Source organism: Topomyia yanbarensis, chromosome 3 (assembly GCF_030247195.1).
Source record: "Topomyia yanbarensis strain Yona2022 chromosome 3, ASM3024719v1, whole genome shotgun sequence".
NCBI classification, from domain to species: Eukaryota; Metazoa; Arthropoda; class Insecta; order Diptera; family Culicidae; genus Topomyia; species Topomyia yanbarensis.
This window is the reverse complement of record NC_080672.1, coordinates 162,557,177-162,575,607: the sequence shown is the minus strand read 5'-3', so window position 1 is coordinate 162,575,607 and position 18,431 is coordinate 162,557,177. Positions and strand designations below refer to the sequence as shown.

At 37.1% G+C, this 18,431-nt stretch overlaps 2 protein-coding genes across 6 annotated transcripts in view; one reads left to right on the top strand and one right to left on the bottom strand.

The window, feature by feature from the left end:
* The window catches only part of LOC131691448 (probable peroxisomal acyl-coenzyme A oxidase 1), a 60,195-nt gene that overhangs the window by 35,588 nt on the left and 6,176 nt on the right, over window positions 1-18,431 (top strand). For 4 of the 5 annotated variants that reach the window (XM_058977844.1, XM_058977847.1, XM_058977846.1 and 1 more), the window contains 4 exons: window positions 8,388-8,547; window positions 8,611-8,903; window positions 8,960-9,365; window positions 9,436-9,789. In XM_058977844.1, coding sequence (XP_058833827.1) covers window positions 8,388-8,547; window positions 8,611-8,903; window positions 8,960-9,365; window positions 9,436-9,789 — 1,213 coding nt within the window. Of the gene's footprint in view, window positions 1-3,628; window positions 3,750-8,387; window positions 8,548-8,610; window positions 8,904-8,959; window positions 9,366-9,435; window positions 9,790-18,431 lie in introns of those variants that run through there. The other variant, XM_058977848.1, reaches the window with a different exon arrangement.
* LOC131691447 (probable helicase with zinc finger domain) overlaps window positions 3,719-18,431 on the bottom strand; it is a 101,422-nt gene continuing 86,709 nt past the window's right edge. The window contains exon 6 of the mRNA XM_058977843.1: window positions 3,719-4,406. The gene's annotated coding sequence lies outside the window, so the exon portion shown is untranslated. The remainder of the gene's footprint in view (window positions 4,407-18,431) is intronic.

Sequence of the window (18,431 nt, the reverse complement as noted above, 5' to 3'; positions counted from 1 at the left end):
TTACATTTTTAAAGAAAACTCGCAATGTAGTTAACCGATTCTCGTAATATTTGAGAGATTAATGCAGAATAGATAGAATTATCATTTGTCTTCTTTGAATTATTTATACCATTTATAAGTTTCAAGATATTCAATCTCAAATTTTAAAAATCGTTTTTCTCGAAATGTGCAAAATGGCGCTTGTCATAAGATAGCACAACAGCGACGATATGCTCTTTGGTTCGTTTCCCTCTAACAAGTGGTTGTGCAGGTGCGTTAGGCGATTTGATAAGCACGATGAGTGACAAAACCCCAAAAATCAATGTAATTGTTTTGCAAATATTTATTTTATTTTTCTCTTAGTTTGAATAAAGTTATCTCAAAATTTTACGACAATCGGATACCCACGCTTTTCTAAACATTCTCCCTTCAACTCCTTGCTCTCCCTTGAGTACTATAGCTCTTAATATTGAAAAATATACTTCACCTTTCAGTCCCTTGCTAATTTTTTTTTTATTTTGATTATAGAGGTTTTAACCTTAAGGTCATTCGCCTCTTCGGGTTAGAAAAATCTCTTATGAAAAATGCCGACACCATGCGAATCAGCGACACATGTGACCATATGACACAGACGCTGATACAGTCACAATAGTCTAACAAATAAAACACTCAGGCAGGCTATTGGTGAGGACCAAAAACAAAAAACTAGCTCATTCAATGAGTTTCAATGTCGCAAATGCTTAGTGTGCAAGTTTACGGCGACTTAACTTTTTGTCGGTTCTGATAGCATGAAGTAACAAGTTACTTTACGCTTGTCCGGACATACCGTAGACTTTCTCCCTTCAACTCCTTTCTCTCCCTTGAGTACTATGGCTCTTATTATTGAAAAATATACTTCACCTTCCAGTTCCTTGCTAATTTAATGCCGTAAAACAGTTGACAAATTGACGCAATAGGTCGTTAACAAAAAAAATGGTAAAAAATGATAGCTGAAAAGGACTCAGCGACCCGATATTATTAAAAAACCCAATTTTTAGCCACATAAACCAATTGTTACAATTTTGTCACAACATTGTATAAAGAGGTGCCACTGTGTGGCGATTAGGTGGTTTGCTGCGAGACAATCGCGCTCTCTTGCTCTTTAAATTATGTGTGGCATCCGGCGTATTTACATAAATTCACCAGGATGCGCATTTTAGAGTGTATATGGTCAAGGTTCCGAAAATGGCAACCACAGACGATTTTTTTTTTAAACTTTTGGGTCAAACTTTTTTTCGTATGTATATATCCTCTAATATAAAACAATATGGATCCCAAAATGCAATAGCTCAAAAAATCCATTCCTGTCATTTTTTTTAAAACTTGTTGATGCTTCTTGCATGACTTGAAAATGACTAAAAGCCCGTAAGGTAAAGGAAAAGGTAAATAAAATCCATAATTTCAACTTTTTGCATAGAACCACATTTTGCAACGTAGTCTAATTTAAATTTGCTGATATTGCTTGAAATTTTGAGATGAAAGTGGATTATTGCTTATTTCTAATTGTGAAGTAATGAAAAACAAATAACTTGTAACGTGACAGATCTAAAATTCGAAAAAGTTTTTTGGACCAAACCAACAGCTTGCAAATGTCTAACCTACTTTTTTCATACTATTTTGGGTCTACTTTTTGAAAAAGTATTCATTTTTTGAGAAAACAGTTGAGCTTACGTAAACGTGACAGATTTTTTCCAATTCCATCAAGATTGATTCAATTGCGTCACAAATGGTGACCATCTTTGATTCTGAGGAAACTTTTTAGTAATGTTTAGAAAGGGCGTATGAGATCGTGAATGCACTACTTTCAAATCGCCACTTGTACAGAAAAACGATATGATAGGGATTGTAGGGCATTAATTCTTTTGTGTGAATATTTTTTGGTGAAATTTTTTAAAAAGCCAAAAAATGTTGAAAAATGTAATTACAAAAAACAATGATTTTTTTGTACACGTAAGCCTAACATTTATTTAACATTTATTTATTTATCACGCACATCAACAGGCCGTACTCGGCCCCAATGATTGAAACTTAAACTAATTACATCTAAAAAACTGCAGGAATCGATTTCTCAATGATATTCGAGACAAATGAAAGTCGAACAAGTGCGACACACGATTGAAGAGGCGTTGTAGTCCCGTGATAGCGGCATTAGCTGTTTGAATAGTTCGTCGAAACGGCACTCTCAGAAGAACGTTTCCGCGTAACGTTCTGGACCTTGCTTGGATGTTAACTCGCTCTAGTAAATCTGGAGAATCGATGCGTCCTGACAGAAGATCAGAGATGAATAAGGCTCTTGCAGTTTCTCTACGACGCTGGAGAGTATCGAGCTGGATGAGTTGACACCGACTCTCGTAGCTTGGTAGACGAACAGGATCGCGCCAAGGCAGGCGTCGAAGAGCATACCGTATAAATTTTCGTTGAACGCCTTCAATTCGATCGCTGCTGTTCATGTAATTCGGGTTCCAGACCGCCGAACAATACTCCAGCGTAGAGCGCACTAAAGAGCAGTATAGGCTTTTGAGACAGTAAATGTCTGTAAAGGATTTAGCCGTACGGAAAATGAAGCCCAGGCTTCGCGATGCTTTACCAACAACATACGAAATGTGATTCTTAAATGTAAGTTTCGAATCTAACAGCACTCCAAGATCCTTAACGCAGCTCACCCGGGAAACAAGAGCTCCAGACAAGTTATATTCAAACTCAATGGGATCTTTTTTTCTGGTGAACGATATCACAGAACATTTCGCCGGATTCAGAATCATTCGGTTGTTTTCACACCATCTGCTGAAAGTGTCGAATTGCTGCTGCAAATATTGTGCGTCCGATCGGCTCCTAATTCTGTTGAAAATTTTTAGATCATCTGCATACGACAACCGTGGTCCTTTCAGCTGATAGTTTACATCGTTGAAATAGAGAGTGAATATTAATGATCCGAGATGACTTCCTGGCGGAATACCAGTCGTTGCGGAGAACAGCTTGGAGTATGCATCACCTATGTTCACACTGAGTTGACGGCCAACGAGATAGGATTGAAACCATCGCAGGAGTGATCCACTGAAGCCAAGTTTTTCCAATTTAGCGACTGCGATATCGTGATTGATTTTGTCGAAAGCTGCAGATAAGTCAGTATATATAACATCAGTTTGTTGATTCGCATCAAACCCTTCGGACACAAAAGAGGTTAGAGATAGTAGATTCGTCGACGTAGATCGATTCGGCATGAATCCGTGTTGGTCTTTAGAAATATATTCCTTACAGTGAAAAAACACTGACTCCACCACGACTAACTCAAAGAGCTTGGAAATGGCACAGAGCGCAGATATTCCTCGATAATTGTCAATGTTTCTCTTATCACCTTTTTTGTGGACAGGAAAGATGAAAGCTGCTTTCCACAATTGAGGAAAAATCGCGGTTGTCAGTGACATTTTGAATAGTTGACAGAGAGGTTCCACCAAACCAGATATACACTTTTTCAAAAACAAAGCAGGGACACCATCTGGCCCAGGAGATGACGATGCTTTAAGCTTGGATGCTGCTGATACAATATCCGAGTGCTCCACATGAATCTCACTCACTGACCGTTCGAGTTGGGCCACGCCGCTAGCTGCAACGTCAATCTGCTGCGAGGACAGAGTCTCACTGACGAACACACTCGCAAATTTAGAGGCGAAACAATTTGCATATGGCTTGTGAATCATGCCCAACTTCACCATTCAAGAACATTGTAGAAGGTAAGCCGGTTTCTTTCCGCTGCTCATTGACGTATCTCCAAAACGATTTAGGATCCGACTTAAGCTTACGTTGCATTTTTCGTTGGTAGTTTGAAAAACAAAAACTGTTCAGTTTTTTAAAATCGTTATTGAGCCTTACATAATAAGCTCTAAGTGACAAGGCACGGCGTTTGGTAAACTTTCGTAATGCTGCTCTTTTCGCAGTTTTTAGCTGACGTAGCTCGGCTGTCTGCCAGGGGGATTAATCACTTCGTTGATTACACTTTGGGACATGACGGTCGATAAGGTAGCTCATTATATGGCAGAACGTTTCAGCGGCGGAGTTCACATCATCCTTGCTTAGCACAGAATCCCAGTTAATACTTTGTAAAATATTCAAAATGCTGCTATAGTCGGCCCGCTTATAATTGTAACACACGGTGGGCGCGTGGCTCGAAAACTTCATAGGCGGTACGTCCTGGAGTGTAAGATATAGAGGCGGATGGTGGCGAACATACTTTACTAGCGGGGTGAGGGCGGTGGAAATATACGGCGATTGATCTCTGGCATTGACGAAGCATAGATCTAAAATCCGGTCGTTCTCGTTCGTGGTGCTGTTGATCTGCTGAAGTGTAGCCGTGCTATAGCCATCCAGAAGAGTGATGCTGCCAGGATGACCTAAAAATAGAAGAAACTGTAATTGCATTATGAAGAAACTATCAGTAAGAAAGCATTTTGAAGTAGAATACTTCTAACGTTTCAATATAGGGGTCCCGTTTCAAAGTTTCTGCTGAGATATTTTCCCAGTTTTGATATGCGAATAACTTCTGTTGTACTGATCGAAATCGCAATATTTTTGCCGTATCTGATCGGAAATATGTGCCCGTATACTGTATTTGATTCCGTAAAATGTACTATTATTATAAATAACAAAAATAATGTATTTTGTGAAAGTGATAATTATCAGCGCTGATTGGTTCGAACAATTCAACCAAGCAGCGAGCTTTGCTAGGACCGCTTCTTTGAATTCAATGAACCGCGACTCACATATAAAAGCAGCACATAAAAAAGCGTCAGCTTGCTTTCTGACCTCGTAGTAGGGGAAAGTGAGGCAATATCGCCATGTGGGGCGAGTTGAGCACCCCCGTTTTCCGAGAATCTATGAACAATTTTCGATTTTTTTGTTTGCAGGAATGCTCCGACAATCACCATTAGATGATGTAATACTTCTATTGCGACATAAAACAAATCATAAATCACAAAAAATATTTGTATTTACAAATCTGACAGGATGTCAAAGAACTGAAAATGTTATGAGATTCAAGCTATATGAAATAAGCATTCGCATGACGTATGTGTGTGGTAATTGAAAAATGCATATATCTCCGGAATATTTAACGTCTTTCTAACTATTTCAAACAAAGTCTTGTTAAATTAGGACTTTGTAGTTTCCACAAAAAATCTGCGAACATAGCTCTAGAGCATGGGGCAAAATGAGCACCACGCAAATCTCATATGAGTTTTGTGCATTAAATTCTGAAAAGTTATCCGTATGTAAACAGCTTATATCTGAAGCTACTACGAACGATGCATAATAACATTTGCTCGAGAAAGTAACTCGCAAATATATCATTTAAATAAAATGGAAATTTGAATCTAATAGTTCCGAAAATGAAATTTTTCCAGTGCGTTTAATAACTGCATGTGAAGAATATGTTGTATACTACCAATAGAGGGAAATTTGGGATTGTTTGTATGTTAAGCGTACTTCAGTAAATTTTTTATCGATATAGACGGGGATCTTGGTTTTAATGTTGTCGTATTTGATTTCGTGTTGCATGTCATTCATCATACAAAAGAATTCTGCTCCGACTAGGGTCTTGAACGTTATTAGTATTACGTTGTTTGTATGATGTAGTTGGAGGTGTGTAACTGCCGTAAGGTCAAGACACATGTTCACCTTTATCAACTGTTCCACCTCACGCACTGTAGGTCTTCTTCGAGTTTGCGTAAAATCGATCACGACAGTATTTTCCCTTAGTGGGCGCACTTTTTTTTTGTTCGCTCATTTTGCTCACCGTGGGGCAACGAGGCTTTTTCTGTTACTGCGTATAGAAGTAGCGAAGCGACGCGGGTAAAGCTTATTCGTTTGCTTTACTGTAAACGAGCGGTCTGTATTTTGCTTCTATTCTGTGCGAAATCAGGCGTTAAACTGTTTCACAAAATACATTATTTTTGTTATTTATGGTAATCGAACATTTGACGGAATAGAAGACAATATACGTGCACATATTTCCGATCAGATAGTGCAAAAATATAGCGATTTCGATCAGTACAACAGAAGTTATTCGCTTTTGAAAACTGGGAAAATATCTCAGCAGAAACTTTGAAACGGGACCCCTATATTGAAGCGTAAGAAGTATTCTACTTCAAAATTGAGGGTTTGCCTGGCCTGGTCCTTAATGTAATGAATACGTATATTGATTAAAATAGGGATAATCGAATTCTGTTATAAGATAGGGATGAAATAGCACAGTTGTAGGAAAAAGTATTTGTGAGTAAGGACTAATACTGCTAGTATCAATTAATAGTTGATTGATGTACTTCGGACTTAGGAGACAAAAAGGAGATTAGGAAAAGACAGAAGCGGATTCAATGCGAAATTTGCTAATATGACGTAGACTCGAAGGCGATGCTAGGATGATTTTCCATAGGACTAGATGACACGACGTTACACGCTCTAAACTTGTGCCAAATAGTATGTATGTATGTATGTGTGAATGTAAGCCCGTATGTATGCCTGAGACGGTAGGTATACAGTTAATGCACATAGGTTGCAGAAACAGGTTGTTGAGACAGCCCGGTTGCACATTGATAAATAATAATAATAATAATAATAATAACAATTTCATTATTAAGCATGATGATTTACATAAGTACAGTCGCATGAAAGGTATAAAGGCGGCTTAAAAATTTCATTAGCATGACTTATGAAAACCCTTAGGGCATGTTCAGGAGCGTTTTATTTTGTATTGGAGTTTCAAAGTAGAACTGGAACAGAAACATTCACATCCCCAGCAGAGCGTTTTGTTTTATAATTTCGAACAGTTTTGTTTTAAGATTTAAAACTGTTATACGACGCCGTTCTATTTGTTGCTGATTTTAAAACATGTTTAGAACTGTGTTTTAAATACATTCAAAGTTTTCAGCACAGACACTTAGACCCGATAGACTGGGGAAAAATTTGAATGCAGTAATTCTGAAGACATGGCGAGACATGAATTTTAAATTGAGTAGAACACCCTCTAAAACTGCTGCTGGGGACAGCAAGTGCTAGTTTTAAAATCTTCAGTTTTATATTATAGAACTGTCAAAATTATGAATCTAGAACTGAAACACTCCTGAACATGCCCTTAGTGACTCGATGGCCAATCTCCTCCGAGTCATAAGTCAAACTTCTGATTTTCATATGGGATACTTGTGGCGCCGAATCATAAGTGATTCTTATGGAATTCAATAGTTATTTCACCTCGTTGTAAAGTATTACTAGAGAGTATCCGTATAATGATATAAATGAAGTGTTAAACTTTATTTATTCATAACACCACGCATTCGAATGCTTTTCCTCTAGCTACGCGATGAAATTCCAAAAAGCATAAATTTGCATCACACATATTTATAAACACATAGTTAAACCTTATCACACACAATACATTTTTTTAATGAACTAGCGTTTTTAAAATGTGTTTTTCTCCATTTTATGGCAAGCAATATTTTTTAATAAAACTAGTCAGCGTCTGCTTGTGGGAGATTTCGGTGTCTACTTATTAACTTAGGAGCCATGCATAAATGACGTGGCATTTTGGGGGGTAGGGAGGGTATACCAAATTTGTGATGAAGTGTGACGAGGGGGAGGGTGGGGTCAGAAGCTGTGCGACGTAGCATTAAGTTTAAAACCCATTGTTTGGAGAAAACAATTTATTGATCCTTCATTCCCAAGAGAAATAAATTTAAATTTAAACAAATTACTTTTGATGCGGTTTTTCACGAGGTAAATTTTACGATTCGCGGAATTACAAAATTTCGCAAAAATACGAAAAGATTTTGTATGCGGATTTAACTTACAACATTAGTTAGCTAATGTTGCTAACTAGTAGACTTAGTTTGGAAGCTGAATTAAATTTTCACTTCGGATTCAACCAAACAAAATTTAGTAATTTAGATGAACGTATGCTTCTTAGAATCATTGGCAGCTGCACGATTGTAAACTGAGGGAACTTCTCTTCATGCTCCCCTTGACATATAAAATTCAAAACAAAACTATCAACACTATATTTGTCATGAAATGGGCTTATTTTGCACGCAATTTGCTGTTATAATGAAAATGTTGATAAAAGTCGTCAAACATTTTGAAAGGACATGTATTTAAAATAATTGAAAAACATATGTAATTTTTTTCATCCCCCGGGCGCTTTGCATGGGACGAGGGGGAGGGGGTAGGTAAATGCTATGTTATTTACGAGGGGGAGGCTAGAATTTTGTGACTAAGTGCTACGAGGGGGGAGGGAGGGGTCAAAAATCGCCGAAAAAAAACTACGGCATTTGTGAACGGTCGTCCCTTATTAAGTGTGTATAACTAAATTCTTTCGATTTTTACAGAAAACTTCTTTCTAAGTGAACCAGAGTTTTTTGATAAAACTCCCTTACATTTTGCATCGCATAAGGAAGTTTACGAGGAATCGGTCCGTAAATCGACCGTCATATTTCGTAAGGTGAAAAAATTGCAAGAACAAGGCAAGGATGGAGTTGACAACTATATGTAAGTCTGAAGATGAGTTTTGGCAAAATAAAGCATTAAATACTGTTTGCTTATAAACTGTAGGGCGCTTCTGGGAGGACTATTGGGATCTGGAATCATCCGGGAAGGAAATCCGTTAGCGGTACATTTTGTTATGTTCCTACCAGCTATTATGGGTCATGGTACACCTGAACAGCAAGCAGAATGGATTGGGCGGGCCTGGAATTGTAATATTATAGGCACCTATGCACAAACGGAACTAGGGCATGGTACATTTATCCGTGGTTTGGAGACTACTGCAACTTATGACGAAAAAACGAAAGAGATTGTGATCGAAAGCCCTACACTGTCGTCATACAAGTGGTGGCCAGGCGGATGTACGTGACTATGAGAATATTACTTGTAACCTTTCAATGAATGTTTGTTGTTTTAGTGGGTCATACAGCGAACTACTGTATAGTTATTGCTCAGTTGTACTCTAAAGGTCAATGCCATGGAATTCATCCGTTCATCGTTCAGTTGCGCGATGAAGAAACGCATATGCCTCTTCCTGGAATAACAATTGGAGAAATTGGCAACAAACTTGGAATGAATGGAGTTAATAACGGTTTTCTCGGATTCAAGAATGTACGAATCCCGCGTACGAACATGTTGATGAAAAATGCTCAACTACATGAAGATGGAACTTTCGTGAAGCCCCCCTCATCGGTATTGACCTATGGAACGATGATGTTTGTTCGGGTAGTAATTGTAAGGGATATGGCTAATTACCTTTCTAAAGCCGTAACAATCGCTACAAGATATTCTTGTGTTCGTCGACAAAGCGTTATCAATCCTGAGTAAGTGAAAATTTATTTTAGCCTAAAATAATCTCTTGTTGACGACATGCTTTATCTTATCATTTCACAGCCAACCAGAAGTGCAAATCATTGATCATGTTACGCAACAATATAAGTTATTCCCAGCTATCGCAAAGAGTATTATATTCAAACTCACGTCTGATAACTTATGGGATATGTATAATCAAGTGACCTCTGAGCTGGAGAAAGGGGACTTGGAGCGACTACCAGAATTGCACGCAATTGCCTGCTGCTTGAAAGCAGTATGCACGGCAGATGCAGCACAGGCAGTAGAAACATGTCGCTTGGCTTGCGGTGGCCACGGGTACATGACATGCGCCAACCTGTTCGGAACCTATGGTATGGTAACAGCTGCTTGTACATATGAAGGTGAAAACACGGTGCTTCTACTACAAACGGCAAGGTAATATTTTGTTGAGAGTAATCCAAAAGTCCCGCCATTTTTATTTCGAAGGTTGTTAAGGTTAAACTGGGAATAATCATATAATAGAAAACGGAAAAAGCAGTTTTCAGCAGCATTTTTCCAGTAGAACGGGGCAAGATGGCTATCCGGGGCGATATGGACAACCCTCTATTAACCATCCAAAATTATATTTTGCCTGAAAATGTATAGGGTAGGATGAGGCAAGATGCGCACCAAAATCTAAAACTCCACCAAAAATCTTTTCTATCGCTTATGAATGTCTTTGATGGTACACATCATAATTTGCGATGAAAATAAGCAGTCCAAATGATTTTCTTCAGGGTAGAACGGGGCAAGATGTCCCCTTGGAGTCTGATGAGAACCCCTCTAGTAAGTATTAAATTGATATTTTGTCTGAATATGAGTAAACATATCTTTGAACAAAGTCATGACAATAAAACTTCTGAAAAAGGCAAAAACTATCTTTAGAATTTCGATAAAATTAAAAAAAAATTGCACAACTATGTAATTTGTAACAAGATGGGGCCACAAAATAAGGTTAAAATCATCAATTTGCTTGCTTTTTCCATTTGAAAACAATTTATCCTTAGTATGCGAATCGTTTGATTATATTGCAGTTATTACGCATATTACGTAAACATCATACATTACTTTTCAAAAAACACTCTATCCGGAATAGAGCGAACGGGTTACACTAAAACCGCATATCAACTGATGTCATTGTCAAAACTGTTTGTTTTGATTCCGTAAGCTACTTCCGTAGCTAATTAGTAATATTTTGGCTAACGACGGTAGATATACGACAAAGTTTTAGACACTACAGAAAAAAACAGATTAAAATACTACAGGAATTTATATTTACTCTGTACTCAAGCATTCGATTCTGCATGAAATTTCAGTCAGCTGGAAATTTAATGAATTTGAGAGGCGGTGAATGTGAAGGTTGGTTTCGGTAATTACAAACAGAAATAAGTAATTGATTTTGAAATGTGGCAGAACTGATTCGAACAGTCCATTGGCAAAGACGTTTGTAAATTTGGTGAAAATATGAAAACATTCAGGCTTACAATAAGTGAACTAAAGCATATAATATGTTGTATATGTATTGTACTCGTTACAACTATAAAACCTCATTTATGATAATAATTTTAATTAACACATGGTAACCTAAATATTAAAAAAATAGAACTGACGACGTTCTAAACAACAGTTACGATTCGCTATTCAACAGAAGTTGTCGCGTACTAAATGATAGATACCGCAATGTGCTGACTGCAAGTTTGAACATGCCCCCCCTGGTCAAGTTCGCGTGGGCTGTGGCTAGTGCGTTATCGTGGGCATCATCGAAATGCGCCGTTTGTTGAAATTTGGCACAGATATTTTCAAAAGTATGTACTTTCAGAATATTCAATAAAGTTTTTTCGATTTTTTGAGCTCCAACTAACCCAACTTTGTATATAAGTTAAAATAACAGAAAATTGTACCAAGTACCTACGCAAGATATAATTTAGAAATCTTTATGTTATGTGTTTCTGATCAGATATGGCTCCAGTAGGACAACTCACGAAAAAACAAATTGCAAAATAATTTTTCTTTTAGCCGAAATGCTACCTACATTTATCCAACTATTTTCACAAATGCAAACATAAATCTTTTATGAATAATTCGTAGTAGAAGATTGGAATATGGAGTTATATACGGCAAGTATTTGTAAAACTTTCATAAAGTCATAATGAAATTCCCTTTCTCCCATTTTTGTCATAGTTCACTAGTACTTATTAGAGGGGCAATTTTATACCTTTCAGTCGATCAATAATATTTTCAACACCAAGCTAATTTTTTAAACTTGACGAGTTGTTGACATAAGTGAACTTTTATGAATATAAGTTCAAACATTGACAATCTACCGTTGTTTATGGTAGTTATTCCCCGAATGGAAGCCCTGTTCGCAACTTCCTACCTTTAAAACATCCGTGATTTTTTTTTTCGAATGCATAACACGGAATTTGAAATTTATAGGGTAACCAACCAATTTTGGACTACTAGAGGAAGTGAAATTACGATAACGTCAATAATATTTGCTTGCCTATGTTTTTAATGCAATACATGCACGAGTCTGCTCCAAAATCACTGTTCTTGAAAGAAAACTGTCAATGCATGTTTTATACATTGACATAAATTCAAAAATGACATTTCTTTCCAGCATAAATTTTTCACATTTCTGACCCTTCCACAATAATTTAAATAAAACATTACAGAGAAACCTTTTCAAACATTTAAGCATCATTCTATAAGTGTGCAAAATTTCATTCAATTATTTAAAATAGTTTTTGAGAAATAAGAAATTGAAAAAATTACAATTTAATTGTTTTCAAAAGTTTAAAAACCTATAATTTAAACAAAAAAGTTATTTCAACAAAATATGTAGACCAAAAGTTACACTCCATGTCCCCTACAAAAAATTTTTTTTCATGAAAATCAGTGATTTTGTGGAAACTTCAAGGCCCAGTTGACGTGGTTTGACTCAGCGTTAATCCAGCGCTAGCTTAGTCCGTTAACTAAGTGTCGGATTCTGATGAGACGAAAATTGTTTAAAACCAACTTTGCTCTTCACGCGCAAAGTTGGTTTTAAACAATTTTCTCCTTAGTGGAGGAAAAATAGTTTTTACCAAAATTGTTCTCTACTAAGGAGGAATATAGCATAGTGCATCTTGCATTGGCCTGCTTAGCAAACCAAATGTTTCGATGTCATTAGTTCTTTTCTTGCGGGTCATCACGATTGACTAGGTGTTTGCTCAAGAACACAAATTGTGTCTCCGTTTTTTGGAGAAGTTTTTTTGTTGCGTTCATTTTCCACTACGACCAGTGTTTTGATCTATTGTGACAGGCCTCTTTTTGTTGTATGCCACATCAGGGTGTTGTATCACTATTAATCTGAGCGATTCCCACTTGCTGGCTATAGGCATGGTCCCAGTAAGGTATTATAGAACGGATAAAGTTTATCGCCTTACTGGGTGCAGTTGTTTATACATATAAAGTTGCATTACCCCCTTATCGAAGAATTTACTCCTTTTGTGTAAAAGTGTTATACAGTTACGCAGTAAATGTTCTGAGTTCTTCCTATCTAGGTTACAGAAGCGCAGGTATCGTCTTCTATTTTGCCAAGCTACATAAGGTAATATTTACTGGGGCAGTGCCCTGCTACTAAACCACTGAAAGGACTTAAATCCTTCTTAGACATACTAAGCAGTCATTGAGTTATTATTTTAATCTTTTGAATTGTCGGGCAGTAGTATTATTCTTCTAAATGTAATCTATAATTGAATTTTCCCTGTTCTTCAATTTCATTTTTTATGTTGCCTTCAATTCCGCAGTACCTAGGTACACAGAAAAGATTTACCGTGCTTTTTAGCCACCTGTTGTAGCAATTGAATGCATTCCCAAACCAATTTAGAGGCACACGTAACTGACTTCAATGCTTTAAGGGCCAGAATAGAAGACGCATATATTGGTATGTCTGTAGTTATGTTGTAAACAAATCGTGGCACATTCAATAATTGCCTGTATTTCCGCTTGAAATACAGTTGCCTTATTTACCCATAGATATTGATACGTTAACACCAGGACCAGTTATCCCAGCACCAATTTTGTTACTCAGTTTAGATCCATCAGTGTAGAAAACTATTGATCCTGGTTTAACAGTAGGTCCTGCTGTTTCCCATTCAGTTCGACTTGGTTCCGACACGTTGAACAGGCGTTCAAAGTTATATTTCCTATTCATCCAGTAAGTTTGATTTAATAACGGATTGATTTCGAACTCTTTTAGAATACTAAGATGGCCCCTAAGGTCTCCATCAAAGAACTGTTTAGTTCTTTTCAGTCTTAGTGCGCTTTTTTCTTTTTCCATTTGCACAAATAAATAGGTAATAAACTCAGCATTGCATCTAGTGCTTTAGACGGCGCACAGAGGAGTAACTAGAACAAATTCCTGGCCAATAACTAAAATATTTTTTGCGATTTTTGTTTAGTTATATTTTTTACGTATCCAAAAGTCTACTGTATAACATACTCCTAGTATGTCCAAAATTTTTAATTTTTTTTTGCATGGATGCAAAATGGTGATATTTAAAGGGGTATTTTAATCATTTTCGGTTATATATCCAGCAATATCGCTTTCTAGTGATGATGACTGTTTTAAATAAGACAATATTATCCCAACGGTTTTGAACACAACCATTTGTATAACTTCAGCTTAAAACTAACTGGAAATAGTAGTGTTACTGTGCATTGCACCCTTGTATTAAAATATATGTTTTTATGCCAAACTTGAATGATTAAAAAGTTATATTAAACCGCGAGATCCGGCAAAGTTGCTGAAGATATCCAAAAAACATTCGAACTTTTCCGATCTTGTCCGATCCACAAATTCCAAGCGATTTGAAAATATTGAAATTTTTACTAATTTGAGGTAAACCGAAATGCTGTAGGGCCAAATATTATGTATGCATACGTGCACAGGCGTCCGTTCCCCTCTCCCTTTTCCACTGATCATCTGTTTATGCAACTGGAAAAACAAATATATTCGCAAAGACCTCCTCGAAATTACTAGTATTCGAAAGGATATAGAAAATTGACCTCTGCACTGGTAGGTGGATAGATGCCAAATTGTTCCAAAAACTAGTTATTGTCTATTTATAGTTCATATTAAGGCATAATAACAGCAATAGCAGCAGTAAATAATTTTGGCCAAGATTCGATCCCAGTTACTCCTCTGTGCGGCGTACTACGAATTGATCCTGTGATAGAAATCGTAACGAGGGGACGGGCATAGCGTAGTTGGTAAATCGATAGCCTTGTACGCGACTCACCTGGGTTCGATTTCCACCTCCACACATAGGGTTAGAGATTTTTCCAAAGAGATTTCTTTCTAGTCTAGTCTACACATACACAGCCAATACATGTAGGGATCCTGGAAAATTGCAGACGTTCGTCCACAATTTTTCTTGTCATTATCAATGTTTGTGGCACATATTGAATATGACACGAGCATTAAAGCGGCCAGGCCAACTGTGCAGCGTACAAAATAAAGATGATTCAAAATTATACGGCAATCAGATTATTCATTCAATGAATAATTTAATCAACGGATTACTTTAAACCTTGAATAAGGAAGAAATCTGGACAAACGTACACAACCGTTTCAATTTGATGGGGTTTTTATAAATCGTTGGGAGTGACTTTGCTAAGTGGGTTAATGTCACTCCTTTGGTCCTAGGTTCCTGGGATGAGACAGAAGTATTTAGCCCTGCCCTGGATAATGAGCCCGGGTTATAGCGCCCTTACTCGCTCTCTGAAACAATAGAGAAAATTGGCGAAATCGGCTAATTAGTAGTAATATAAACAAAAAACGCATACAAAATACAAACCAACAGACAACTCACCTTCGACAAAAATCCATCCATTCTATGTCCTAAAAGGCAGTACAGGATCATGAAAACAGAAACCTTCCGCGTTCGTTGAGCGTTGACGGAAAACACAAATAACTGTACCGTATATTTCACAATAGGCCAAACCGATACTAAAAGTCGACTGAGAAGTCATTGCTATTTCTATTTGGACAGAATAATTCCAAAAAATTCTTTCAAAAAACTCGCGACATGGAACAATTACCCCAAAACCTCATGTGGGTCCGACCATACAACACTCATGAAAAATAAAATAGCTAAACGCAGCTCAAAACAACATGTCAAAATATGTCGTTTTGAAAATGTATCAAAAAATAACAAAAACAAAGAATTTCCAACTTGTCTTCTAGAAAATAATTGGAATTCCCTCACCCGATGAGTTCCGTGATGATCTCGACCGCTACTGTGCATGAAAAGCAACTTCCGGATCCTCGAAAACTCATCTTCCTACCACGCTCCATCTTTACAATAACACACTCGGGTGATCGCTGGTCCAGAGATCCAAGGTTCAACTGCCTCAACCACTTTCCGTGTACTGAACACAGTGCCTGGATCGCTTCGAGGCACACTGCACTCATGTTGCTTATTACAATCTACATCACTATCGACATCCACCTTCCGGAGATCTACTCGTATTTTCCAATTTCTAGAGTAGTGGTTTCTACTGTGAAATGTAGCCCCCAGCTAGTCCACAAAAAATATTTTTTAACGCTTTATGAACAACTTTTTTATGTGTGAACCAATTCTGCTCATATTTGGCATAAACAATACGTACACAATAACGATAAATCTGTGCTGGTATGATGCAAATCCATCGAATATTAGAGGAGTCATAATTCGTCAAAGTTGAAAAATTGATAAAAATGCGCAAAGATACCCCGCACGACGGTAGCGTTGATATGCTTACTAACTTTTCTTTTACTGGTCGAAGTAGTTGGAATATGGTTTATTTTCACTCATGAAAGGGGAAATTCCAGACCTTCCATCGGTAGCATTTACAAATTTATTCTGCAAACACGGAACTGCGTTCAGATTTGACCACGAAATACTAGCGCTTTCGTTTCCATGTGTATTTGCTATTGGGGAGTAGGGTTCGCAGTACCGACCCTTTTTGGCGAGAACCGGTACTACGGTACTGAAGCCCTCAGTACCGGTAGTACCGGTAAAGTACCGGTACTAGAATATTTTTTTAAAAAAATCGAAAAAAGCTTCAAAGTGAAGTTGAATGCTCAAACTGATGACCTTATTTTCAGATAATTGATTTGTGCTGATTAAAAAACATGTTTATTGCTTTTAATTTTCTTGCATGACTCATTTCAGAAGATATTTTTTGTATGCGACACCTTCTTTTATTTCGAAATCTAGGCCACTTTGAAATCGATAACTGCTAAGCGGTGCAACTTTCGTCGACTTCAACAGATGGTAAATGTAAGAAACCCCATTAACAACAGTAAATCAAAGCGAGAACACCAGTAAATCCGAACAGGTTGCTCGCATTTCCACTCTTGCTTTTCTGTAAATTGGTTTCGACCTTTATGTCGTTTGCCTACTATTCTCTAATGCATACCAACGCTCCTTGCTTTCCTGTAAACTATGGAGTTTTGCAGAATTTTCCGATCACCAATAATTACAAATCGCCCAATTTTAACCAGTTCACCAACTCTAAAATTGTTAGCTACTAAATCGCTGTTCGTTCTTTTATGGATAAAGGTTTAAGAACAAACCAAATACAGACATGACTTAGACCATAGTCTTATAACGCGCCACCTAATGAATAATGGAAGCAAATCAGAATGTCGCGAATAAAAAAATCAAAGCAAATTTTTACGTCTCTTACGCTATATGTGAGTATTTTGAAATTTAGTACAAGATTGTTAAAATTTAATTTCGACAAAATAGTGCAGGAATTTAAACATACCGTTCAGTACAACGCGAGCTAGTTAACTTTTAGAATTATAGGTGGTGTTAGCTCAACGATTTATCCAGAAGGTAACTAATATAATTAAAAGTCATCTTGCCGACCGATATTTTGATACAGGTCTCCCTAGAGAGTTCACATATTTTTCATAAAAAATTGTATGGTACCGAAAATACCGGTACTGGCTTTTGTTCAGTACCGGTATTACGGTACCAAAAATGGGTCGGTATTCCCGGGATTTTCGGTACCGGTATTACCGGTACCACAACCCTATTGGGGAGGTGTCTGAACGGACGATCACAATAATGTGGTCCAACTAGGGATCACACAGAACCAAAATAGAAGCAATTGACGACTAAATAAAACATATGCACTTATCTTATGTAATTTTGCGTCGATTGAAGAACCGTCCTCACAACTTGCTCATAGACAGCACCGTTTACACAGCTTCCAAAAAGACACTCCAGCACCGAAAATGTCAATCGTCATCCTCGAAACAATCAAATAACTACGAATTGTGGAGACTGCTTTCAATTACACACATTTTCACTCCACTTGAAAAATTTTTATATCGAATTAAAGAAATAGTAGCAAAAATAACAGGATAAAAATTTTCACGTCTGTTCTAAGCAAGGCCTACTGCTCGAATCTTTTCCAAAGAGATTTCTCTAACCCGAAAAGAGGCGAATGACCCTAAGTTTAAAACCTCTATGATAAAAAAACTCGTGGCAAATCTTTGCAATTTTTCTAGTTTTTTTCTGTGCGGCCACCAAACTAAACTCACGTATGTTATTCTAGGTCTTACTATAGCCATATAAATCCAATGAATCATTTTAGGTTTCATCCCCCATTTCTTCCCAAAGGTTTCTATAAGGAACTAGTAGCCTTACTTATAATTTGATCCATATGTAAATTCCAATTGAGCTTACTATCAATGATCACTCTAGATATTTTACCTTCAATCAAAGGGCTTATTTTGTTCGTTCTAAATACAGATCAGGTATTTTAAATTTTCTTTTACGTGTAAATGGAATAATCGTGGTCTTATGAGGGTTTATGGATAGCCCCCCACCTGTGCACCACGCTGCAATTAAATTCAGAGCATATTGCAATCTATCTCTAATAATTTGTTCATATTTCCCATGAACAATAATTACTATGTCGTCCGCAAAACCAATTATTTCAAATCCGTTTGCCTCCAGTAGCGATAATAGCCCATTAACTATCAATGGCCACCA